The following is a 27,801-nucleotide window of genomic DNA, read 5'->3' as shown; positions in this document are numbered from 1 at the left end:
ATTTCTAGTTTTCATTATTCAATAGTGTGTTGTTTAATCTCTATGAGTTTGTGTTTTAGGGATTTTCTTGTTGACATGTAGTCTTACTCCATGATGTACAATACAAATAATTATTTCAGGACCGGGCAGTGGTGGCACATGCCTTTAATCCCAGCACTCCGGAGGCTGAGGCAGGTGGATCTCTGTGAGTTCAAGGTCAACCTGGTCTACGAGAACTAGTTCCAGGACAGGCACCAAAGCTACAACAGAGAAAAACCCTGTCTTGAAAAACAAAACAAAACAAAAAATTCAGTTTTTTTTTGAATTTGTTGAGACTTGCTTTTTGTCCCAGTGTGTGATCTATTTTAGAGAACGTTTCGTGGGCTGCAGACAAGAGCATGTGGATAGAGTGTTTTGTAGAGGTCTGTTAATCCACTTGATCTTTAATGTCATTTAATTCACGTATTTCTCTGTTAGTCTCTGTGGGGAAGACAAGTTAGTTGATGAGCGTGGGGTATTCAGGTCACCCACTGCTGCTGTGCTAGGGTTAATCTGTTGCTTTGTCTTGTGAAATTGGATACACTTGTGTTCAGGGCATATACGTTGGGATTGTATGTCTTCTTAATGGATTTTTCCCTAATCAGCATCTTTATCTTTCCTAAGTTAGATTTGAAGTCCATTTTGTTAGATATGAGAAGAGTAACACTTGCTTGTTTCCTAAGTTCATTTGATTGAAATACTTTTTTTTCATATTTATTTATTTGTTTGTTTGTTTGTTTTTGGTTTTTTGAGACAGGATTTCTCTGTGTAGCAGTCCTGGAACTTGCTTTGTAGATCAGTCTGGCCTTTGTAGATCCTCCTGCCTCTGCCTCCCGAGTGCTGGGGTTAAAGATGTGCGCCACAACCACCTGGCGCCTTTTTTCATTCTTTACCCTAAGGTAGTGTCTGTCTATTGTGTGAGGTATATTTCTTGGAGGCAGCAAGTCCATGGTTTCTGCATTTGATCCAGTTTACTTGTCTGTCTTGACTGGGGGATGGAGACCACTAATGCTCGGAGTTATTGGTTGAAACGTGTAGTGATTGCTGTCATTTTGTTGATTTCTTGTGTAACCGATATTCTAGTGTCATTTATTTCATAGATGGTTTTTTCTTTTAAGTTTAAAAGATTTTTCAAGTATTTTTTGTAGATCTGGCTAAGGGTCATAAATTCCTTTAGTCTACTTTTATCATAGAAGCTGTATTTCTCCTTTAGTTACAACAGTTATCTTTATTGGGTGTTGTAGTCTAGATTGTCAGTAATTAATTGTCTTTCAGAACTTGAAATAAGGCCAATAAAATAGATAGCTCAGTGGATAAAGGCTTTTACTAGCTTGATGACCTGAGTTCAATCCCAGAGTCCCACATAATGGAAAGAGAGAGCTGACTTCTTCAAGTTGTCCTCTGGCCACCACACCTGCCTGGGTGCTCACACCGTCACCACACACATTAAATAAACAAATGTAATTTTTAAAAGATGAAATAATAACTAGAAACATACTGTCTGTGTAGTTCTCCTGACTTTTAAAAAGTTGCAGTTAAACAACTCTTAGTCACCTGCCTTTATATACGACTTGGTTTTCTCTCTTGCTGTGTTCAGTATATTTTCTTGGTTATAATTTAATATGACAGGTAAGGTTTTGGTTTTGTCTGATGTCCTAAATGTTTCACATATTCACATATGAATTGGCATATCCTTTCCTAACTCTGGAAATGTTCCTGTTCTTTTAAAAAGATTGATGTCATTTATGTATGTGTTTTTGTGAAGGGGCTGGCAGAGGCTAGATAGTGTTGGAGCTGGAATTTCAGATGGTTGTGAACCACCATGGGTGCTGGGAACCAATGCTGCTGCTCAGCAAAACTAGCAAACACCCTTAGCCAACAAACTGTCTCTCCAGCCATTTGGATTTAAAAAAAAAATGATTCTTTTAAAAATATTTTTTGAAATGGCTCAGCTATTAAAAACAAACTAATCCAGGACCCTAGTTTGGTTCCTAGCACCCTTATGGCAGCTCATAACTGTCTATAACTCCAGTTCCAGGGGACCTCATGCCTTCTGACCTCCATAGGTGCCGGCCACATATATGGTGCACATACATACATACAGGCAAAACACTTAGAAATAAATTTTAAAACATATTTCCTATGCCTTTATGACTTGATTATTCTGCTATGATTTTTATCTACAGATCTTGTCTTTTCATACTTGTCACACATGTCCTGGGATTTCACGGGAAGCTTCGGATTCTTTTATTGTTGTTCTTGTTTGATCGGTCCTGTTCTTCTGCCTTGTCTTCAGGCTCATATTCTGGCCTCTCCTTCATCTACAGAGCATCTTATTTGACTTCTGTTCTTTATTTGTCTATATCAGATTTTTTTAATAAACTTATTTATTTATTATGTATACAATATTCTGTCTGTATGCATGCCTGCAGGCCAGAAGAGGGCACCAGACCTCATTACAGATGGTTATGAGCCACCATGTGGTTGCTGGGAATTGAACTCAGGACCTTTGGAAGAGCAGGCGATGCTCTTAACCGCTGAGCCATCTCTCCAGCTCCCTCTATATCAGATTTTTTAAATCAGCATTTCCTTTGTTAATTTCCTCTTTCTTATCTTACATTGCCTTCCTTACTTAATTCAGCAATGTGTGTTCTCAATCAGGAGCTTCTTTTCTTCTTTGAATATACTTACTCTTTTGAGCTATCAGTTTGGGACTACATTTTAAAAGTCACTTTCACTGGGCAGTGATAGTGTACACCTTTAATCCCAGCACTTGGGAGGTAGAGATAGGCAGATCTCTCTGAGTTCCAGGCCAGCCTGGTCTACAGAGCCAGTTCCAGCAAAGCTACAGAGAAACCCTGTCTTGAAAACAAACAAACAAAAAGTCACTTTCATTAAATGCCACCACTGTAGGGTTTTTATTTTTCTTGCTCCTCATGTTGCTTCATTGGACTTTATACATCTAAAGTTATTTCTTTGTTTTAGACCTGAGGAAAAAAAACATTTCCACTACTGTCTGATTAAAGCAAGCTGTATTTAGATGTGTACAAGGGACTGGCCAGACTACTGCCTCCCACTAAGTCAGGATTTCAGAGAGCAGTCCCTCACTGGCTTTTGAGGTCCATTTTATGGGGCAGGGTTAGGGTTGATAGAAAGATAATTGACTGTTAGCACCTGGGCAGACAATGGGAGACTCAGGCCTCAAGGCTGCCTGTGGGGTAGATATGTACAAGAATACATCATGTAGAAGGGGAGTCATCAAAGTGTCTTGGAAGACACATTTTTGTAAGGCAAAAGGGCAATAGTGTATCACAGGTTCAGGAGTTTAGCAAGGCAGAGGGGTGGGCATACATAATGGGGTCACAGGTTCAGCGTAGGTTGAAAAACTTGGCTTACAGAATACATTAGGCTTAGGAAACTTGTTCTTGTAAAGCATGGAGACTCAGTAACAATGTATAACAATGTGGTTCCTTAACAACAGTGTAACTCCTGTTCCGGTTCTGCATTTGTCTGGTTTAATGTTTTAAATCAGTTATATTATTTTAGTTGGAGTATTTGCAATGTTCATATAGGATTTGGATGTGATAGAATTGAATGTATAGTTCAGGAAGTAGTTCCTCAGTCCAGGATCTCAGTCTCTGAGTAACTAACTGGGAGAGGCACCATAGCTGTTAGATAGAAGTGCAGTATAGATGTCATGCTTGCCAGTTACTAATAGTGGCCCCTTTGACTTCAATAGCTGTTGATAAACAGCCAAGGATAGTATGAATTATACTCACATTTTAGTTAATAAGATTAGAAGTGGGAATGAAATAGGGTGGGTGAAGTTAAGGATTAAGTTTTAAATGGATTTGGAAAAAATGGGGTGTGTAAAGAAGAATGGAGGGTATATGAGATGTGACTGAAGAGTACAATACAGTAAAGAATGCCTTAGACTGAGTGAATAAACAACCGTCTGAGAGCCTAACAGAGCAACATACAACCACATACATATGCAGGTGTAAGCGGAGACTGTTTTTTCATTTTCTGGCTGCCTAGGCCCGAATAATCCTGCAAAAATTATATTAATTACAACATTGTTTAGCCAACAACTCAGCCGTATTCCTAACTAGCTCTTATGTCTTGAATTAACCCATTTCTATTATTTTAGATTTTATAATGAGGGTCATGGTTTACCGGTAAGGAGCTGGCATCTTTTTCCTTCAGCAGCTACATGGTGGCTTCCTAACTGCGCCTTCTTTTTCCTTGCGTTCAGTTTAGTTTTCCCACCTAGCTATATTCTGCCCTGCGATATAGGCCAAAGCAGCTTCTTCATTAACCAATGTTAATAAAACATATTCATAGCACATAGAGGGGAATCCCACATCATGCAAGAGTGGAACTTAAGTAATAGAACATAAGAAATAAAAATACTTCAATGAATTCCTACATGGCTGTACTGAGTTGAAAGGTGAAGTTCTCTGGTCTCTCTGTCTCTAACAGGTTCCACATTGTGTTGTATGCTGGAGGGGGCAAGTAGGAGCTGTCAGTCTCTGTGGCCTTGGGGTTCTTGGGGTTCTTGAGTGGGGGGAGGGCAGGTCCCTTCCTAGTAGTCCCCTCCCACCCCTGTGCTCTTGTGGCTCTTCTGATCCTTAGGTCAGGTGTGTTGAGGAGCAGCTCTTCCTTAGAGCTGTTCTACTGCTCTCCCAGGCAACTTGATTCTGCCAGCAGTGAGCACACCGCTAGAATGCTCAGCTTTCCTGCCTGCTTCTCCCCTCGTTCACTAGGTTCTTTTACAGACCTTGTCTCTTGATGGTTACAGCGGCACTTTCCCATTTGTGGGTTCTTTTGTTTTGTTTCCTTGAGAAATGGTCTCATGTAGACCAGGAGCTCTTCTTGTAAACCAGGCTGGACTAGAACTTAGAGATCTGTCTGCCTCTTCCTCCCAGTGCTGGAATGTTTTGTTTTTTTTGTTTTGTTTTTGTTTGGTTTGGTTTTTGGTTTTTCGTAACAGAGTTTCTCTCAAGCTTTTTTTGATCTTGTCCTGAAACTCGATCTGTAGACCAAGGCTGGCCGCAAATTCACAGAGATCTGCCTGCCTCTGCCTCCCAAGTGCTGAGATTAAAGGTGTGCGCCATCACCGCCCAACTGGGATTGTTTGAAAATACATCTGTATGCTCTTCTATATTGCAAGTTCCTTCCTTCCTTCCTTCCTTCCTTCCTTCCTTCCTTCCTTCCTTCCTTTTTTCAGACAGGGTTTCTTTATGTAGCCCTGAGTGGAGTGGCTTGGAAATTGCTATACAAACCAGGCTGCCTTGAACTCAGAGATCCACCTGCTCTGTCTCCTGACTGCTGGGATTATAAACATGCATTGCCACCACCTGTCAATAGTTTTTATTTATTTGGTAATTTGAGTTTTTTTTTATTTTGGCATATAAAAGGGTCTGATATTTGGGAAATTTAGAATGTTGTAAAATTACATAATACATCTTTTTGTCCGCCTGGCTAGAAGAACATATAATGTATAGCTAAATTTTCTAATTCATCTGTGTGTTTTCATAAAAATTTCAAAGTAATTTTATTTATTTAAAAGTCACTGCCAGCCGGGTGGTGCTTGCCTTTAATCCCAGCACTTGGGAGGCAGAGTCAGGTGGATCTTAGTGATTGGGGCTGGCCTGGCGGACAGAGCGAGTTCTAGGACAGCCAGGACTGTTACACAGAGAAACCCTGTGTCAGAATCCCCCTGCCCCCAAAAAGCCACTGCTTTAGGGTCTGGGGAGATGGATCAGCGGTTAAGAGCACTGGCTGTTCTTCTAGAGGATCCAGATTCAATTCCCAGCATCCACATGGCAGCTCTCACGTGTCTATAACTCCAGTGCCAAGGGATCCATGCATGCAGGCAAAACACCAGTGAAAATAAAATAAAAGTAAAAAAAAAAGCTCTGCCTTAACCCAGTGAATGGACCTTTCTGTCCTCTATGACCTGTTGTCAGCTGTCTGCATGGCCTAAGTACAACTGAGGTTGTTCTGTTTGTATTTTCCCTTTGAAGAGGCCATAACTAACTACTGAAAAGTTTCTCCTTTATGTTCTCTCCCTTTTCTCCTTTATTCCTGTGCTCATTCTTTCTTTTGATAGGTCTTGCTGCTTTCCTGACAGGCCCACAACTTGTATGTAAACCAAGCTGTCTTCAGGCCTGTAGTGATTCTCCTGCCTCTGTATTCTGAGTGCTTCCACACCTGTGAAACAATCCTCTCACTATCAAGAAACATCAGACTAAATACATTTGTTTGCTAGCTAATTGTAATCTTTGGTGCAACAACTGGAAATTATCTTACCCATGTAAGCCTGGGGAAAAGCTGCATTTTCCTTAAAGACAAACATGACTGTGTTTTGATTTGGGAGATTTTCTTCTTTAACTTTGATATTGTGGATATGACAGTTTTGATTTTTACAGAGTGTAAACTGACATAGTTGAGGAGGAACACTGCTGTTGCAGAACAGCTGCATTATTGCTCCACTGCTACTGCAGAGTATGACTACTCCTGTTTCCCATTCCTAAGAATACAAAAAACAGGGCTGGAGAGATGGCTTAGTGGTTAAGAGCTGGCTGTTCTCCTAGAGGACCCAAATTCTATTCCCGGCACCCACATGGTCTGCAACACCAAGATCTAACACACTCACATAGGCATATATGCACACCAATGCACATAAACTAAAAATAAATTATTAAAAATTAAAAGGAATAGAAAAAAACAGCTAGAGAAATGACTGGATTAGGAGTACTGGTTGCTCTTCCAGAGGACCGAGCTTCTACATGGTGGCTCAATCATCTGTAACTCAGTTCCAGGAAACTCAAGACCCTTTTTTGATCCCTGTGGGCACTGCATGGGTGTGACACATATACATACATACAGGCAGAATGCCTTTACACATAAAATAAAATAAAAATTTTAAAATAATTCAAAATATGTACTAGCTGGATTAATCCCTTGATCTAATAAGTGCAGAAGACTGCCTAGGAAAGTTCCAAAGGGACCTCATACCTCACTGTAGCCTTTATCTTTCATGAAAATATAATATGCTCTTTTGACGTACATTGTTAACGTACTCTTAACGTTATTTTTACGTGCTCTTGTTGATTCCCTTCATTCTGTCGAAGAGTATTAGCAGATCTCTGAGATCTTTATTTGTTCAGTCTAGTAAATGTTATTGTATTATAGCTGTGTATGCCTGCACACTCATGAGGAGTTAGTGCGATGTCCTGAGGACAGTTTTTGTGGAGTCAGTTCTTTTCTACCTTCTACCCAAGTAACAGTGAGGTTTCTTGGGGCCTGGGCCCCTGGCATCTGGATTTTCAAAATAAAAGCAGAATTTCAATCTTGGCCAAATTAGACAAGTAGAAAAGAAAATTATTTATGCAGGACCAGTCTTCAACAGGTCATCTGGAGCTAGCATTGCCCTGCCTGTCCAGACCCTCTCTTAATGAGGTCTTCCAGGCACATGCTGTGAGCAGCAGCACATAGCAGCCCGGCAGAAAGCAGCTCTGTGACATTATGCATGTTCATCTGATATTTTATAACCCAGGAATGGGTTTGGGAATCTTATTCTTTCATTTTACCTCACCATGGCCAGAAGGAACAAAGAATCTGTGCTGAAAGGACCTTTTAATATCCAATGTCAACTCTCATCCAGCTCCAGACAAACTCTGACTTTCAGAATTTTGAGAACTTAGTTTTTGTTTCTTTAGAGAAGGAATAAGTAAGTGAAAGAAGAAGGGGAGCTGGGATGTTGAGAACTTTGGAAGCAGTTTCTGACAGATTGATTGTGCTGCCCCATACTGTGTGTTTTTATATAGCCAGTTGATTTTCTTTTCAGTGTGAAGCAGACTCAAAATTGGTTAGTATCATAAAATCAACACCCTCTTTTACATGTTGGACTGAATATATCATGTTCACAATAGAAATTCAAGAACCATTTATTGGTAGGGCTGGGTTGTATCTCAGTAGAATGCTCGCCTTGCTTGCTCAACGGTCTTGGTAGAAAGTTTACAAAGAGACAGAAGACCTAGAGAAGAGTAAAGTAAGATATGTAACATTGAGAAATGCACTGTGGAAATGAGAATCTCAGTGGATGGAATCAGTAACAGATTGGACTTGACAAGTGAGAGAGTCTGCAAATTTGAAAATGTATCTGTAGAAATTAACAAGAGGAAAAAGAGGTTTAAAAAATGAACAGCCTGAGCCGGGAGCTGGTGGCGCATGCCTTTAATCCCAGCACTCAGGAGGAAAAGGCAGGCGGATCTCTGTCAGTTTGAGGCCAGCCTGGTCTACAGAGCTAGTGCCGGGACAGGCTCCAAAGCTACAGAGAAACCGTCTCGAAAAATAAAAACAAAAACAATCAAACAAAAAAAGAACAGCCTTGCCAGGAAGTAGTGGCACACATCTTTACTCCAGCACTTGGGAGAGAGGAAGGCAGATCTCTTGAGTTCAAGGCCAGCCTGCTCTCTGGAGTTCTAGGACAGCTGGGGCTTCATAGAGAAACCCTATCTCAAAAACCAAAAACATAAAAAAATAAATAAAATAAGCCTCTTTGACCTAAATGACAGTACTAAAAAGTCTAGTATTTGTATCACCAGACACTCAGGATAAGAATATAATGAGTTTGGAGTAACAAAACCATGGGGGAGAAAACCAATTGGACATGGCAGTACTACATACCTTTAAACCCAGCACTCAGGAAGCAGAGAAAGTCAGATCACTTTTGAGTTTGAGACCAGCTTGGTCTACGAAGCGAGTTCTAGGATGGCCAGAACTGTTACAGAAAAACTCTGTCTCAAAAAATACAAAACAAACAAGGGCTGGAGAGATGGCTCAGAGGTTAAGAGCACTGGCTGCACTTCCAGAGGTCCTGAGTTCAATTCCCAGCAACCACATGGTGGCTCACAACCATCTGTACTGAGATCTGGCGCCCTCCTCTGGCGTGCGGGCATACATCGAGACAGAATATTGTATACATAATAAAAACAAAACAAAACGAACCAACCAAACAAACAAAAAACCAAAAAAATATATGTAAGCATAAAAAGGAAGAAACTTTTAAAACAGTATGAAGCATAATCAAGATTGTATTGGCAAAGGATAGACATTCCACATGAGTGGAGAATAAAAGGGGTTTTAGAGGTAGACCCCACACAGGAGCTGTGGTAGGACTTAGGGCTAGAGAGCTTGTCTAGGAATTGCAAAGCCCGGAGATCAGTCCAGCACTGTAGTCAATCAAGTACAAAATAACAACTTCAACCTAACCCCCCACACATTATATAAGAATAAGATGAGTCATCAATTTTTTTTTTTTTAAAAAAGCTATACAACATTTTGTAGAAAACAGAAGAAACACTTTATGATCTGATTTTGCCAAGAAGTTTGTTGGATGACACCAAAATTATGACTCATAAAAGGAGAAAAATATGATGAATTATACTTTGTTAAGTTTGCTTGCAAGATACCATTAAGGATGAAGCCGCAGTGTGGCATGTTGGCAAATGCCTGTAATCGCTGCACTTTGGTTGCTGAGGCAAGAGGAACAAACCTTCAAGGCAAGCTGGGGCTATGTAATACATTTGAGGATTCCAGCCTGAGATGCATGCACAGTGAGACCCTGACACTGTCTCAATTGAAAAGAGAAAGAAAAGAGAGGTTATGGGCTGGGAACAGGTGTTTGAAAATCATGTATTTGTAAAGGACTGATTGAATATATAGTGTTCTGAAAATGCAACAGTAAGAAAATATCTTAAGAAATTTAATAGATATTAGTAGGTAAGTTTAACGATCTAGAGTAGGAAAAGATGTTTAATGTGACTAAACAGAAGAAACACAGTGGAATACTGGTGCACACCATTAGAATAGCTTAAATTAACAAAAGTCTTTGACCATAGGACCCATGCCTCTCTCTCCTGTGGCAGAGATACTTGAAGGACTTTTACTAGGATGGCAGGTCTTTCGTTTGGTTTCTTTTGTTGGGAGCAAATGCCAGATTGACAGGAAAAATAGTGTTGTTTTTGCTATTTATGTGGCATTCCAGCAGAACAGTTTTACAGAATTACAGATTCTGCTGACTTTTAGTTGACCTGGAATTTATTGCTTAAGTCTCAGAGCTTTCCCAATACTGGATTTCAGAATTTTTTCTTCATTGTGTTTGTGTGGGGTAATATATGTGTGCAGATGTGTGTTTTGAGTGCTCATGCCTATGTCAGCCCATGTGAAGGATTAAGGCCGGCACTGGATGTCTTCCTCTTTCACTCTCTTCATTTACTCTCTCTGCTCCCTAGTGCCTGGATTTTTCTATATGAGTGTTAGGCCCTTACCGCTTGCAGAGCAAGCACTTTCACCCAGTAAGCCATCGATAACACCCTCTTTCTTTAAACAACAAAAAAAAAAACATTGGGAACTACATGGTGGCACATACCTTTAAATCCAGCACAGAGGCAAGTGGTTCCAGACCAGCCTGGTCTACAGAGTGAGTTCCAGAACAGCCAAGGCTACATAGAGAAACCCTTTCTTGAAAAACAAACAAACTAAACAAAAACAATTAGAGTTATTACTTATTTTGTAGATATGTGGGAAGGGCACATGTGCATGTGCCATAGCATGTATGTGGAGGTCTGAGGACAGTTTCCAGGAGTCAGTTCCTTCATCACTTGAGAGATGGAAACAAGAGGATCATTAACTCAAGGCCAACCTGTATTTGTGAATCTGTCTTAAAGATAAAAAATGCAGAGAGGGGCTGGAGAGACAACTATTTGTGACTCTGGTCCCAGGGAATCCAAGCACTCTTCTGGCCTCCAAACTCATAAAATGAAAAATAAATACATACTATTTCTTAAAGATTTGTTTATTATGTATACAATATTCTGCCTCCATGTATGCCCACATGCCAGAAGAGGGCGCCAGACCTCATTACAGATGGTTGTGAGCCACCATGTGGTTGCTGGGAATTGAACTCATGACCTCTGGAAGAGCAGCCAGTGCTCTTAACCACTGAGCCATCTCTCCAGCGCCAAATAAATACATTTTTAAAAATTAAAACAATAACAACAAAAAAAGCCAGAGACTTTTATTTTATTACTATTACTTACACTTATTTCAATGATATAGTTTGGGCATTGCTTTTCTTATCACAACTGAAATCTGTATCATAATTGGATGCTGCTGTCCTATCTAAAGTCTGTATTGTAGCTGCCTGAATTAAAGGTGCTTATTTTGTTTGACATATCGGTGATCATTTCTCTCAAATATTCCCCATTGTGTTAGTGTGATGGAAAGCTAAAATGTTGACTTTAGGCTTGGTATCTGATTTTAACAGTGAATAAGAAAAAAAGAAAAAGGAAAGGAGTGCTCGTAGGTGTGTTAGAGGAGAAAGTTTATTGTGTATAAAAGTGGGAGCATAATTAGAGACAGGGGCATCTGGGAAGTCCAAAGTGAACATGACCAGACCGCACTGGCCCATGTGAGGAGAGTGGGGAGGGAAGGGGGCCAGCCAGACCAAGAGACCAGGAGGTTAAGGGTAGATAAAAAAGGAGCATTTAATCAAAATGACTGGGTTATATAGGGAAGGGCAGGCAGCTGGGGTAAGAGCAACCCAGCCTCTGTGCCAGAGAAGTTTAGAGTAGGGAGTAGGGTATGCCAGCCATACCCTGTAAAATGTAGGGACTGAGGGATGCAGGGACAACCTGGCAGCAAGGTCCACTTTAATATGTTAAATAGGTACATTAGCAGTTTGTCCCTGGTTTGAGACCTAACAAACAGAAAGTCTACAAATTTGTACTATTGGACCAGTGAGATGGCGCAATGTGTAAAGGCACCTACTGCCAAGCCTGATGATTGCATTCCATCCCTGGGACCACATGGTACAAGGAAAGAATCAACTCTTGCAAATTGTCCTTTGACCTTCAATACCCACACACATATACAAACAAACACAATTTTTTTCAACATTCCTTCCATGCATGCAGGCCAGAAGAGGGCGCCAGATCTCATTACAGATGGCTGTGAGCCACCGTGTGGTTGCTGGGAATTGAACTCAGGACCTCTGGAAGAGCAGTCAGTGTTCTTAACCTCTAAGCCATCTCTCCAGCCTGTCACAAACAAAATTTTTAAAAAGACTTGTAATATGACAAGTACAAGGCATTGTCAAAAAAAATTACAGCCAAGTACATGCTAGTAATCTCAGCACTGAAGAGATGTAAGCAGGAGGATTGAGGATTAAAGATCAACCTTGGCCACATAGTGAGTTGGAGCTAGTTTGGACAGCATGAAACTCTACATAGTGAGTCCTGGGTTAGCCAGACCAACGTCATAAGACAAATATAACAAAATGTTTTTTTAAAATTCTGATGAGGTCCTATTTATCATTTTAAAAAATTTGTTGGCAGTGATGTCAGAACCATTGCCTAACTGAAGACCAAAAAAAAAAAATTGCATGCCTTTTATGCACTTATAACGTTGGCACTTATATTTTGTACTAATCCATTTCAGTACATTTTTATTTTATGTGAGCAGAGTCCAGATTCATTCTTTTTCATGGGTTTATCTAGTCCAATTTTTCTGGCACCAATTAGGAGAAAACACTGCTTTCACCACTAAATGTTTTGACACCCTTGACAAAGATGAGTTGACTAAAACAGAACATTTTCACTGTATAAATAAATACTGTTATTTAATATCCATACATCCAGTCTTAGTTCATTTTTTGTTGCCATGAAAAAACACCATGGTGTGTTTAGATTCCATCAGCCCACAATTCCCTCCTCTCTACTTCCTCTCCTATCCCTGCACTTTTCCCTACAACTTCATGTACTCTCTTTCTCTCTTTTCAGATTTATTTTTATTTTCTCTGTATTTTGCCTTTGTGTAGGTCTGTGTACCGTATGTGAGGAGTGCCTGCAGAAGCCAGAAAAGGTCAGAGAATTCCCTTCGGAGTGGAGTTACAGATAGTTCCAGGACAGCTAGGCCTCTGTTACATAGAGAAACACCGTCTCAAAGAACAAAAACAAACGAAAAATTAAGGATAGTGAAGTGGGGAGCATCTAGAAGAGGCTGGGGAGGGGAAACTAATCAGAATGCATTGTCTGAAAAAAATCTATTTTCAATACAAACAAAAAACCCAAAAATGTAATACCCATGGACCCATTTGGAGCTGCACATATATACATACTATATGGATACGTCCGTCAGTTGGAGCATAGTTAGCCTCTGTAAGCCCGTACCCTAAGACAAAGTGACTCTCCCATTCCTAGTCGCCATCAGCTGCCAATAGCTCTTCAGATAGGGATGGGACTTCTTAAGCTCCTCCCCCATCCATGCTGAGAATTTGGCTGGCTTGATGTTGTACAAATCTTACACATGCAGTCCTAGCCATTGTAAATTCATGTGTGCAACTGGCTGTCATGTGTAGCAAATACTAATTTTCTATAGATCCACTCCCTCTGGCTCTTATAATCCTCTTCCTGAGATAATCCCTGAGTCGTGTGTGTGTGTGTGTGTGTGTTACAGTTATCCCATTTAGAACTGAGTACTCTATAGTATTTTATTCTCTGCATGTTGACCAGTTTTTGGTCTCTGTTTTTGGTTTTGTTTTGTTTTTGTTTTTGTTTTTTTTTTTTTTTTTTTTTGGTTTTTTGAGACAGGGTTTCTCTGTAGCTTTGGAGCCTGTCCTGGAACTAGCTCTTGTAGACCAGGCTGGCCTCAAACTCACAGAGATCTGCCTGCCTCTGCCTCCCGAGTGCTGGGATTAAAGGCATGTTCCACCATTACCTGGCTATACTCTAACCTTTAGCGTAAGGCACTCAGTCCGCATGTTTGTGGAGATTTTCCCTATATACCAAATAATTCTCTAATAGATCCAAACTGTACTGTCCCTCAGTTTTGTTAGATAGCGTCAGTTCCCACAGTTGAGGACTGAGCTCTGCAAGGTTGCTCTACTGCGCACACAGTTTTGCAAGTAATAGGTCATATTTTGTATGGACTGACTACAAACTAGAGCTGTCATTACCCCTTCTTTGAGTTCAACTAATTTGCTAGGCTGACTTGTAGAACTTGGAGGAGCACTTAACATTACAGGTTTATTAGAAGGGCATTGTTAAAAACGCAAAAGTAAGTTAAGAGGTGACTAGGGCTAGGTAACGGAGGGCACAGCTCTCATGACTTCTTTGAGTTTACACAGGGTCAACACCTCTACTTGTTCAGCATCCTAGAAGGCCTCAAGTGTTGTTCAAGAGTTTATAGAGCTTAATCCCTGTCCCTTAGCCTACTTCTCTGGAAGTTAGCAATGGGGCTGAAAGTTGTATTCTAAATATTTTGATAAATTCATTTTTACAATGACTGGGGCCATTCTGAAGTCTTTAGGGGCCTTTATTAAACAAAAGACAGCCTCAGTCACTTAGAAAATCCTAAAGGTTTTAGGAATTAAGTGACTGAGATAAGGGCAAAAATAAATTATCATCTGTCCTTCTTATCCGTTAGTTCTACGTGTATGGATTCAACCAACTGGAGATTAAACATTCTTGAAAGCTGCAGGGCTAATGGCCCATACCTTTAATCCTAGCATTCAGGAGGCCTGGTGGGCAGTTCTCTGTGAGTTTGAGATCTGTCTGTTCTACACAGTGAATTCCAGGATAGCCAGGACTACAAAGAAAGACCCTACCTCAAAAACAAACAAACAGAAAAGATTCTTGGAAGTTGTAGCTATAACTGAGTTAGTTGGTAGAATGCTCACCAAGAGTCTGAGCTGAGTTTGATCTCAGCACTATGTAAACCAGCTCATCTTCCAGCTCTTTAGCTCAAGGCTAGCCTGGGCTACCTTTTATAAAAAAGAATAAAAAAGAACGAAGTGTGCACATCTTTAATCCCGGTACTCAGGCAGAGTCAGATGGACCTCTTCTGGAATCGCATGATGAGACCTTGTCTTTAAAAAAGAGGGGGAAGGAAAAGAAAAAGATTATAAGAAAAAGATCAGAACTAAGCATGTGTGTGTGTATGTATGTATATATGTATATATATACATTTTTATTGTTTTAATCCCCAAACAACATCACAACCATATATCTAACTTTACATTGAATTAAGTAATATAAAAATCAATGAAGATAAATGTAAATTATAGTTATATGCAGATACAATTCTATTTTATATAAGACTTGCTTGTCCTCAAACCTTGGTGTCTGTGGGAGAGTCTGGAGCTACCACCCATGGGAATGGAGGACCTCCCGTAGTTTATATCATCGTACACTGGCATGTATTTTAATTACTTTTCTTTCTCTTTGACCTTATACCTAACAATCAACATAGGGTGGAAAAATTTACTTGGACTCATGATCTTAAAGGCGTCCATTGTGTCATGAGGCTGTGGTGGATCAGAGCTTCACAGCAGCCCACCTGCCTCTCAACACACCACAGCATGGAATAGTGTCACCAGACAGAAAGCAGCCTTTTTGTGTCTGTTACTCTTTTGGAAATGCCCTCATAGAGGGCAATTCTAAATTTGGTAAAATTAACAATGAAGATAAACTATCACAGCGGTCGAGGCTTTCAGGCCACTTTTCACGTATTTTCATGCCTTCTGCCATAATCTACCTGTCAGTTATGTATTCTTTTAAGAAATTGATATTAAGTAATGGCATTTTCATTCAAGTATAAAAGGTACTTTGGGAACATAAACTCCTGTCCTCCCTCTCCCCTCTAGTTAGTCCTTTTGTCGTCTGAAATAATCACCTTCCACCTTCTATTTTATCCATACGTTATTTGTCTGTGTTTATGGTGGTGGTGGGGTGCATGTGGAAGCATGGTTAATGTGTGTGTGGCTAATACTGATTGTCAACTCGACAGGACTAGAATCAAGTAACAAACAGATGTCTGGGTCTGTTTCTGTAAGGGAGAACGGAGGTAAGAAGATTCAGTGTTAGCAAGAGTGACACCGTTCCGTGCGCTTAGGTTCTGAACTAAATAAAAAGGTAAAGCAAGCTCCATTCTTCAGCAACTGACACATTTCTTTCTTTTTTATGGCTAATTGAAACTTTTAAAAAAAGATTTATTTTATGTACTTGAGTGCTCTTTCTGCATGTACAACCTTTTTTTAAAAAAAACTTTAATTTTATTTCATGTGCATTGGTATAACGATGTCAGATTCTCTGGAACTGGAGTTACAGACAGCTGTGAGCCGCCATGTGGTTGCTGGGAATTGAAACCAGGTTCTCTGGAGGAGCAGTCAGTGCTCTTAACCACTGAGCCATCTCTCCAGCCTTGCCTGTACAACTTTTAAACCAGAAGGGGGCATCAGATTCCATTGTAGATATCAGTCACCACGTGGTTGCTGGGAACTCATGACCTCTGGAAGAGCAGCCAGCGCTCTTAACCGTCTCTCCAGCCCCTGCTGATTGACTGCTGATTGAACTCTTTACATGTGTAATCTTATCTTAAAATGTTTTCATTCATTAATTAATTAATTTTTGGTTTTCGAGACAGTGTTTCCCTGTAGTTTTAGAGCCTGTCCTGGAACTAGCTCTTGTAGACCAGTCTGGTCTCAAACTCAAAGAGATCTGCCTGCCTCTGCCTCCTGAGTGCTGCGATTAAAGGTGTGTGCCACCACCGCCTGGCTATCATAAATTTAAAATCTACTAATTTGACTTACATGTGAGCTTCTTGAGTAAGATTTTTTTTCTTTTTCTTTCTTCTTATCCACCCCCCCACACACACACAGGGTTTCTCTGTGTAACAGCTCTGACTGGAACTCATTCTGTAGACCAGGCTGGCCTTGAACCAATGAAAGCAACAGATAAGATCCAAGACCCACCTCCATCATTTCCCCCTTTTCTGTTTAAACAAAAAAGAAAGGCCTGGAAGATTGAGAGAGAACTGACTACCATAGTTGTCTTCTGACTTCCACAGGAGTTTCTAGCATACTCATACATACCCCTCTAATAAATAAGTAAATAAATAAATATATATTTTTTAAAGAGAATAAAAGTTTTGGAATCAAATTGCGCCATCATTGTCTAGCTGTATAATTTTGAACTAAGTAACCTCACCAATTCTCTACTTCTGTATCTGAAAAACAAAGGAAATGCTGATACTTAATTATTTTGAGAATCGATGCATGAAAATGCATAAAACAGAATAATGCTTGCATATTCTGCTTATTTTACTAACTATTATTTCTCTTAATTTGTTCACTGGCAAATACTGTCTCATTGTTTATTAGGCATTGCATAAGGTACCAGGACAGTGCGTGTTCCCTGTAGTCCTCAGCTAGTCCCGGCATTTACTGGGTACACAGACGCCATCTGAGCAGTTGCTCTAGTGGTGGTGAAGAATTACTGTTGTCATTAAGTCAAAGTTGCCCCAAACCCATACATTTTTATTGTGTTAACTTTATTAAATAGTTTGATTAATTGTGTAAGTATAAAAGAGAGACAGTACACTGCTCTAGAGTATGAGAAATGAGCTCAATCACTTATCACCTACAGTGATAGAAATGCATTGACAAATCCTGGAAAATTTTCCACTGGCCATGTTTTGATTGCTCAGTAAAGAATCAACATTTTATTCAAACCTGTGTTTGCTTTTCTTTTTTAAAGCCGGGTAATTCAGGCTAAGTGGTGATGCAAGCCTATAACTCTGGCATTCTGGCGGCAGAAGTTCAGGGCTAGTTTAGGCAACTCATTGAGACTACCTCAAGTTGGAAAGTGCTCTTAACCTCTGAGCCATCTCTCCAGCCCTGGAAAGTGAAATAAAAGGCTGGAGAGGATTTATCTTAGTGCTAAAGTACTTGACTAGCATGTATAGGATTAGTTGGTTCAGTCCCCAGTACTGCTGAACAAACACACAAACAAAAAATATTGGGTGAACCTGGGCAGAGGTGGTGCATGCTGTTGAATCCCAGCACTCAGAAGGCAGAGGCAGATGGATCTCTATGAGTTCGGGAGCAAGGACAAAGTGTTCTAGTATAATACAGATATTTTAGAGGCGCATTCTAGTAGTATCTTTTGTTTATATATGATTGAAATGTCTTTGATGTGATGTAAATGTTACAAGAAGCTGGGCACAGTAGTCCATACCTGCAGTCCCACAGTTTAGAGACTGAGGCAGGATTGATAGCTTGTCTTTAAAATGTGATAGGCAATGAGTCTTTTTCGTGTTAATTTTGTTCTTTTACGGTGTTAGGGATATAATCACGAGCTTCATGCATACTAGCAAGTTCCATGCTCACTTTGGTGTATTTTCAGCTGTGGAAATGGGGTCTTTGAGGTATTGACAACAAACTGATTAATTAAAGCCTTGTACTTTTTCTGTGACTGAGGTGAGGAAATGGTTGTTATTTGATTGTCAATGTGGTAACCCTCACTGATAACTCAAATTGAAAACAAGCAAACAAAAAAATTACGGGCCTGTAATCCCAACACTCAAGAATCTGAGGCAGGAGAATGAAGATTTTAAGGCCATCCTGGCCCAACAAAACCTTGTTTCCCCAAACCAAACAAAGATGTTAAATTTTTAGCCAAAGTGGGGCCTGACTGCATTTTTATTTTAAGTGGACAAATTACTTTGGAAACTTGTTTCAAACTTTTTCTTCAGTCCAATTTCTAGCATCCTATGTGTCCCTGCTGTTTTATTTTTACGAGCTAGCTTCAAAGATTGTCTACCCTCATTGTCTCATTCTTCATTTACCCTCTGTAAAGGTTTCTGTCCTTTCCAATCCCTAATGAGTGCCTAATTGTTTCCACGGCAGCCTTTGCTTTGTGTCTGTGTGTGTGAGTGCACGCATGTGTGTGTGCATGCCTACCGTGCTCACTGTGCAGAATCCAGCAGAATCCCACCAGGTAGTGTGAGCAGTCATCCTGTCTCTGCCTCCTTGTGCCTGCACAGCAAGCACTCTTCTCACTGAGGGCTTCCGAGCTCATGGGTCAGCTTCTCCATGGAATTTGTCATTTTCTTCCTGCCAGGGCGTTCTGTATTTTCTTTTTTGAAGAACTCTTAATTTTGGTCATGCTGATTTATATTTTAGGTTGTAGATTTTAAAGTTTCTTCTTTCTTTCACAGGGCTTTTTAATTTTTGTCTTCTGAGATAGTCTCACCATTTAGCCCAGATTGGCCTTGAATTCATATAGTGAAGGGTGGCCTTAAACTTTCTTGCCTCTGACATCTCAATCTCCAGCTCATTTATAGAATTTTTCAAAGTTGTATCTTTCTCTTAAAGATTGTGATATTTTAGTAATCTTGTAAGTTTTCAGGTGGTTGTGATGATAGCCACAGGTGGAAACCACTGACCTAAACATATGGTTCAGATTCTTTGCCGTGGAGCACACAATTCTTGATCTCGTCCCTGCCTGCCTCTCCAGCACCATCTCTTGTCTGCCCTCCCCTCTTATTTTCTGTGTTAAGCCAAATGTCTTTTCTGTAATTTCCTGAGCTTGGTTGTTTTTTTGGGGGGGCGGCAGGGGGACAGTAGTAATAGTTTTAGGAATCAGGACATAGTCTCAGATTTCTGTTTTTCTCATTCCTTCTGTATATCCCAGCTAGTCTTGAATTTCATGTGTTAAAATTGTGTTGAAAAGCACAAGGCTGATCCAAATCAGTGAGACCAAGAACAATCATGTAACTTGCTGCAGTAATATAAATAGTATATGTCAGAATATGTGTACAGTTCCGTGTTTGTATGTCTAACATAGTTCTTACTGGATCTGCTCAGGTTAATCTTAAGTCACTTTTTAAATATTTTCTTCTAAGTCACCTTTAGTTACTCTCTTGTGTATTTCTGTACTCATTTAGCATTTATTTGAGTACGCAGGAGTAGAGCGGGACCTAGCAATGGGTGGATAAAAATAAAAAATATAAATGTTCTGTTCCTTATGGTCTCAAGATGCATTTTGTATAGTTTATATTGTCATAAAGTACTATACAGAAATCCAGTTTGTTAACTTTTTAAAATAGAAACCATAGGACATCTTTTCCCACTGTTTTCTTTCTCTTTTCATCCAGGGAAAGACCATGTTTGTAGATTTATTGGCTGTGGGAGAAATGATCGTTTCAACTATGTGGTCATGCAATTGCAGGTATGTTACTTTGAAAAGTGTGTCTTAAAATCTTTTAGTTTTAGCCAGGCAGTGGTGGTACACACCTTTAACCCAGCACTCAGGAGGCAGAGGCAGACAGATCTCTGAGTTTGAGGCCAGCCTGGTCTACAGAGGGAGTTTCAGAAAAGACTGTTACACAGAGAAACCTTGTCTTAAAAACAAAAATCTTTTAGTTTTGATCAAAATACTCAATTACAGTGAATCTGCATAAAAATGACAGCATTCTTGTTATTATGTTCAATGGCTATACACTGTGTACATGGAGATTTATTTAGACTTGGTATAGATTTTCCAAAAAATGAAATGTTCATCTATTTTAGTTTTTCTGTACCTTTGTTGGTTATCATTTTTTCCCATAGCGTTAACCTTACAATAGATTGTATAACATAATGTGATCCTTGCCTTTCTTTTTACATGTTTGCTACCTCAAGCATTTCAAATCTCCTCTCGTGCTCTCAAGTACCAGCCACTACGTTTAGATTGTAATCATTAGTTGGAGTAAAAGATGAATGCTTGTCCTCTTCCCTTTCTGTCAGCATACTGTTCCTTCTCTTCTAGTTGGGAGTAGAGTTGGGCTGACCAGGTAGCAATTGATAAAATGCAGAAGTAACTGTTACAGAAGGGAGAGTCAGGACACCATCTACTTCCTGGATGAACACCACAGTACAGTCACCTTGAAGCTGAAAACCATGGTTCACTGCCTAATTTTCACTTCTCAACAGTTTCATCTGTAGCAGACTTTATTTTGGACATTTGGTTTCTTTATTTCCTTGTATGTTATTGACCTAAATGTTTTCTTCTTTTCAGAAGGCTTTTTTTTTCCTCAAGTATCCTTCAATATTTGACTTTGACCTAAAGATGTCACCCTTTCTGTAAACTGTAGCTGTTGTTGTTATTTGTCTTTTTAAAGTGTGGTCTCACAAGATGATCATGATGTAGCTAAGCCTGGCTTTAACCTCAGGATCCCCCTATCTTACCCCCTGGTTTTTAGAATTATAGCTGTGACTGGGCAGTGGCACACACCTTTAATCCCAGCACTCAGGAGGCAGAGGCAGGCGGATCTCTGTGAGTTCGAGGCCAGCCTGGTCTACAAGAGCTAGTTCCAGGACAGGCTCCAAAGCTACAGAGAAACCCTGTCTCGAAAAACAAAAACAAAAAAAGATTATAATAGTGTGCTACCATGGTAGACTTAGTCTTTAAAATTAATAAATTATGGGTTAGAGGTGTGTGCCATGGTGTGTGTGTATATGTGTGTGTGTCTGTCCTACTGTGTGAGTCCCCAGGTTTGAACTTAGGTGTCAGACTAGGCAGCAAGTGCCTTTGCCCTAAAGTCTTTCAGATTTACATGATCCACCATCTCAAGTTAGCATAATTTATTGAAGTGATTACTTTTATATTTTTCAGTTCATTAATGTGCTCCCTGTTTTCTCTCAGATCGACCACAACATGAAGTATATAGTTTTGCCTGAGGAAAAAAAGTGACATCAAACATTCATTTTCAGATTTTCTTTTCGTTTTTTTCTTTCTTTTCTTCTTTCTTTCTTTCTTTCTTTCTTTCTTTCGGCGGGGTCTTCCTATGTAGCCCTGGTTTTGCTGGAATTAACAGAGATCCATCTGCATCTGCCTCTCAAGTGCTGGGCTTAAAGGAATATGCCACCATACTTGGCTGATTTCAGATTTTCTTAATTCTCCTATTATTTATTTTTCATTTGGCTTACTTGAATCTGGTTATAAATAGTGTCCATACATTGTTTACTTCTTAAGCCCTTTTTTGACCTGCAGGTTCGTCTATCTTATTTACTTGAAGATTTCCTTCTTTGTTGTTTTAAGTAATGCTCTTATTCTGGATTTTGCTGATTGTTTCTCTTTGTTGATATTTAACATGCTGCTCCACTCCCCACCCATTTCTTATAAACTGATGGTTAGATTCTAATTTCCACTTCCTTGGCAAGGGTATTTGAGAGGTGTCAGACACACACTCCCAGCTGTGTTCGGAGGGCCAATGTCTGACCTCCCTGCAGCCTAGTCCACCTGTTTTGAAGTTTTAAGTGATTTTTCGCAGTGTATCTTATTTTCCTTTTTTTCAGTTCGTTAGTACGCATTGCTTGTGATCATAGCGAGATTTACAAATACACTATTCTAATTGCATCATTTCTTCTCCACTGAGATAAAATAAAAGTATTTCAAGCAATATTGGGTTTCCCTGAAGTACACCTTTCACATAGGGAAGTCAGAGTTAATATTAGACTCCTTTCCTTTAATCCGTCTTCAGAACTGTGGGCTCAGTAGTACTCTGCTGTAGGAGACAGGAACGCCTGTTTTCCTTTGTGCTTGCATAGTCTCTCCCTTCCCTCCCCTCCTCAATACAATTACACACTCGTGGAACTGACATTGCAACGTTTATTTTTGTTTGAGACAAGGGTGTTACTCACCATGCATCCCAGGCTGTTTCCAAACTTTCTGCCTGAGCCTTTCAATCAAGGATTGTCTGAGTGTGCCATCAAGCCAAACCTGCAGCTTTGAATGTTCAGTAAATTCGAGCCTTAGCTAGTGGGACTTTCTGTGGGCTGCACTTTGACCAGATTAGGTATTATTTTTAAAGCATCCTTATTTTCTGATACAATATTGTATATTGTGTTCATTCTCTCTATTTCATGCTTCTGCTGTTCCTCCAATCAGCCCTGGTTCCTTTTAATGGGAAGTACTCTTTAGAGACAATTCAGCTGTCATGTGCACCTATTGCAATAGGATTGGCCATTGTCTCCGATTTTTTTTTTAAGAAAATGGATTAAAAAAAAATCCAATTTTAGGTCTGAGAGATGGCTCAGAGGTTAAGAGCACTGGCTGCTCCTCCAGAGGTCCTGAGTTCAATTCCCAGCAACCACATGGTGGCTCATCTGTAATGAGATCTGGCGCCCTCCTCTGGCATGTGGGCATACATGGAGGCAGAATGTTGTGTACATAAAAATAAATAAGTCTTTTTTAAAAATCCAATTTTAGTAGGGTGTGGTGGTTCACACATCTAATTCCAGCACTTGGGAGACAGGTTCATCTTTGAGTTCAAGACCAACCTGGTCTACAACGTGAGTTCCAGAACATCCAGAGCTACACAGAGAAACCCTGTCTTGAAAACAAACAAACAAACAAAAAATCCAATTTTAAGAGAGAGAGTACATTGTGGTTCATATTGATTTTTCTATGTCAAATTTATAATAGTAGACATTCTGATTACTTCTGTCTATATTTTTATTTCTTTGGTCATATGTACTTTTTAATATATAAATGAAAATGATAGCATGGGAATTGACATGAAAATAATCTAGTATGTTTAGAATGGGAGAGAATTATGTTTGAGAAGGCATCTTATCTATGAAAATAAATTGGAAGTGATGTGATAGTTACTTTTTCTGTTTTTATATTTATTTTGTTTTTTTTTGTGTGTGTGTGTGTGGGTTTTGGTTTTTAAGACAGGATTTCATGTAGCCTAGGCTGGTCTTGCACTTAGTATATACCTTAGAATTGCCTTGGTATGCTAATTTTCACCTCTCAAGTGCTGAGATCACAGGTTTGAGCAAGCACATTTGGGCTTATTATCATTATTAGCTGCTATGCCCAGGAGTTCACTGTCTTTCTCCATTTAGGTATGCTACCCAATCTCTTTCCCTTTCCCCTACTTTAGATCTCATCCTCTTCCTCCCCAACATCCATCTCTGTCTGCCTCTCTGTCTTTCTCTTTATTTCTTTTTTTAATTTTGTGTGTGTGACAGGATCTTTCTATGTAGTCCTATGTGGCCTAGAAGTCCCTCTGTAGCCTAGGTTAGCCTCAATTTTGGCAATTATCTGTGTCTTTGGGGTACCAGAGCTACAGGTGTGTGTTGCCATTCCTGGCCTTACGCACTTTTGTCACTCAGAAAACTCAGATGGAGTTTGATCTTGTTAACTTTGTAGAATTACTTGGGAGAAATAAGCTCTCAACAATTTTTTTTTTTTTTGGTTTTTCGAGACAAGGTTTCTCTGTAGCTTTGGAGCCTGTCCTGGAACTCCCTTTGTAGACCAGGCTGGCCTCGAACTCACAGAGATCCACCTGCCTCTGCCTCCCGAGTGCTGGGATTACAGGCGTGCACCACCACCGCCCGGCTTGAGTTTTACTATATGAAAATATCTGCCCTTATACCTCCTACATGCTATTCTTGTGTCAGCCTTGTATTTCTCTTCCTCGATTTTGTTAGATCTTTTTTTTTGTGTGTGTGTTGTTCTTTCCTGGTGTGTGTGTGTTGTTATGAATTGGGATCTCATTCTGTAGTCCCAGCTGTCATGGAGCCTACTTAGTAGTACAGGCTGGCCTTAACTTCTTCTTTCTCCCTAATGTTGAGATTAGCTTTGTGTGATGGTGTACGCTTGCAGTTCTCAAACTCAAGAAGTAGAAGCAGGAGGGTCAAAGTCAGTATGGCAAGTTCCAGGACAGACAAGGGCTACATAGACCCTGTCTCAAACAAATAAATAAAAAGAACAAAAGAATTTAAAGTTAGCCCTCTGCTACATAACAAGATCCATTCTAGCGTGGGCTACATAAGGCTTGTCTCAAAATAATAACAATAACAAAAACTACTAGAATTATAGACATGAAACATTATGCCCCAAACACCAGTTGATACATTAAAATTACATTTTATGACATTTAAGTAATTTCTGATGTCATTAATCAAGGTAATTGATTCCAATTGAGTTGTTCTTATGAAAGTAGTGGTTGCTTTAAATTAAAGCTTGGTATTATCTAGGATGTAGTTTTGTTCGTTTACTGCTCCAGGGCAGCCGGCTTTGGGGACCAGGCTGGCTGTTTTGATAGCTGAATGTTTGGTGCTTCTCATTCGTGAGGCCTGAGCTGTGATGCCAATGACAGGGAGGCTCGGAAGGAGGCTAGGAAGTTGAAAGAATCTGAGAAGTTTTAAGCATGTATAACATGCATTATTCACTAGCACACAGACTGACAAGCAGGCCGATGCTGACAGGCAAGGGGCGTAGCACACAGGTTGCACAGGGAAAGGCAATGGCAAGGATGCTTGTCTCTAAACTAAAGGTCATATTGATAGAAAAAAAAATCAGACAAAAAGATGGCATTTTGCCAGAAATAGTTATATAAGAGTTACATCACTACTTACTCTGTGTTGCTCAGATACCCTGTACCAGCTACCTCCCCGGATGTATAGTTCATGTTTTAGCTGACTTATGCTAGGTATCCACCATCACCTAGCTGTTTAAACTTTTGTTGGCCCTTATGGTCTTCTGTTTCCTATAAGATTTCCTAATAATAACAGTCCTTAGGATTTGTTGAGTACAAGACAGCATTCCAGAAACTTCATATGGATTTTATTTAGTATTCATAAAATTATATGAATTATGATTAGTTTTTTTATTTTAAAAAAACTGGTGTAGGAAAACTAAGTAACTTGTGGGGAGGGGTGTTGGTTAGTAATGAGGAATGGTGCTATGGATATTTGTGCTGGTTGGTTCTAATTCGACACAACCTAGAACTGCCTGCAAAGGGGACTCAATAAGGAATTGTCCAGATCTGGTTAGCTGGTAGGTACAGCAATGGGGTAATGCCTTGATTTTTAGTTGATACAGGAAGATCCCGACTTTTGCTTCTGAACACTGGAAAAGAAAAGAATGCTAGCTGAGGGCAAACAAGCAAGAATGTATTTATATTGCTCTTGACTGTAGATGTAATGTGATTAACTGCTTGAGTTGCTGTCTTGACTTTCCCCAAAAATGATGGACTGTAACTTGAAATTGTAAGCCATATAAATCATTTCTTCCCTTACATTGCTTTCCGTTAAGGGGTTTATCATAGTAACATAAATGGAACTAGAAGAGATATCTGTATTTCATATTTTTTAAAATACTCACATCTAAGGGGCTGATGATGTAGCATGCATGAAGCTCTTGCTCTGGACTCACTTCCCATCATAGCATTAGCTTGGCATGGTGGTGCACACTGGTAATCTCAGAAATTGTAGTTGAAGGCAAGATCAGTTTGTTGTCATCCTTGGTTGCAAAGGGAGTTTGAGGTTAGCCTAGGGTACATGAGACCCCCCCCCCCAGAGAAAAAAGAAAAGGAAGGAAGGAAAAGAAAAGGAAAGAAAGAAAAAGTCAAATCTATATGTTTTAGAATAGCAAGGGTAAATCAAAACATGATGACTTAGATATATGATTACTAACAGCATGCTTATTCTTAGGACTCAAGAGACTTGACTCAGTGTCTAAGAGCTCTTGCTACTTTTCCAGAGGGCTGGAGTTAAGATTGCAGCACCCCTGTTGAGCAACTCACAGCCATCTTTAACTCCAGTTCTAGGTGATCAGTTGTTCTCTTCTGGTTTCTGAGGGCACCCACAGTCATGTACACAAAGAGGAATACATACATATAATTCTTTGAGTTAGAAGATCACAACTTAGGCAAGAGCCTTACTATTTCAGGCACAGCATTTTATAGTATGGTAATATAGTGGATGTTTCAAGTCTTATCACAATATTAGTACTGTATTTTAAAGTGATTATCCTATTCCATAGGGTCGGAATCTGGCAGATCTTCGACGTAGCCAGTCCCGGGGCACATTCACCATCAGCACTACTCTTCGGCTTGGGAAACAGATTCTGGAGTCTATTGAAAGCATCCATTCTGTGGGATTCCTCCACAGAGACATCAAACCGGTAGGGGCCTTGTCTGTTCTAAGCACAGAAGGCTATTGTTTGGTACTTCTAATGTCAAAGACAGAATGTTTGATGAATGTAGGGTTTTTTGTATTTGTTGTCATTAAATACAAAAAGTGTCTATATTTCTGTAATGCCTTAAGAACAAAAATATTTTACCCTTTATTTTAATTTTGTTTTTAAAGTGGTAATTGAAAACTTCTTATTTTCATTAGCTTTTTTTTCATACCATAAAATATTGTTTGCCAGCTAAATAAAAATTCTATGCATGGGGCTGAAAGATGACTCAGTCAGTAAAGTACTTGAGGACTTGAGTGTTGCGTTTGGTCCCTGGAGCCTATGTTAAAAGAAAAATGGGTATGGTGGTACACGCTTGTAATCCCAGGGCTGGACAGGTGAGATAGAAGAATCTCTAGGGCTCGCTGCCAGCGAACCCCAGCCTGCTTGAGGAACAACACCTGAGGCTGTGCTCTGGTCCCCACAAGCACCTCACAGACAAGTTTGTGTCTGCCAATTTTTAGATACTTTAGCATTGGTAATTATTCAACCCTACTTAAAAATCATTAGTTTGAATTGTGTGTCTCCTGATACCAGTTGTTCATTTTCTCAAGTCACCAAATGCATTCACTAGAATAATCAACTATGAAAGACCTTAATCTCCTAAGAACTACTTTGGAAATAAAATTTATTTTTCCTTTTTTTGTTCTGTTTTGTTTTTCATAGAAGTCATTGTTTCCGTTATTGAAATGTGCTTTCTTTTCTATCTGATATTTTATTTGTCATAAGGAAAGATGACCCATTTCTGAGCTCATATTTATATATTTATTGATATTGGTGCATTTGAAAGTATAGCCATCTGCTATTACATCATTTCTAAAATTAGTTTACATGAAAATGGCAACTAAGTTTCTTCAGAGTGGGTTCTTCCAGAGTGAGGACCACTGTGAAGCTGGAAACTGGCTTTCCGTTATTA

General features: G+C 39.6%; 1 protein-coding gene across 1 annotated transcript in view; it reads left to right on the top strand.

Annotated features, from left to right (window-relative positions):
• The window catches only part of Ttbk2 (tau tubulin kinase 2), a 131,379-nt gene that overhangs the window by 52,068 nt on the left and 51,510 nt on the right, over positions 1-27,801 (top strand). The window contains exons 4-5 of the mRNA XM_075961899.1: positions 20,026-20,099; positions 26,688-26,828. Coding sequence (XP_075818014.1) covers positions 20,026-20,099; positions 26,688-26,828 — 215 coding nt within the window. The remainder of the gene's footprint in view (positions 1-20,025; positions 20,100-26,687; positions 26,829-27,801) is intronic.

The sequence above is a fragment of the Microtus pennsylvanicus genome, chromosome 2, assembly GCF_037038515.1.
Source record: "Microtus pennsylvanicus isolate mMicPen1 chromosome 2, mMicPen1.hap1, whole genome shotgun sequence".
NCBI lineage: Eukaryota > Metazoa > Chordata > Mammalia > Rodentia > Cricetidae > Microtus > Microtus pennsylvanicus.
This window is presented reverse-complemented; position numbering and strand designations above follow the sequence as displayed.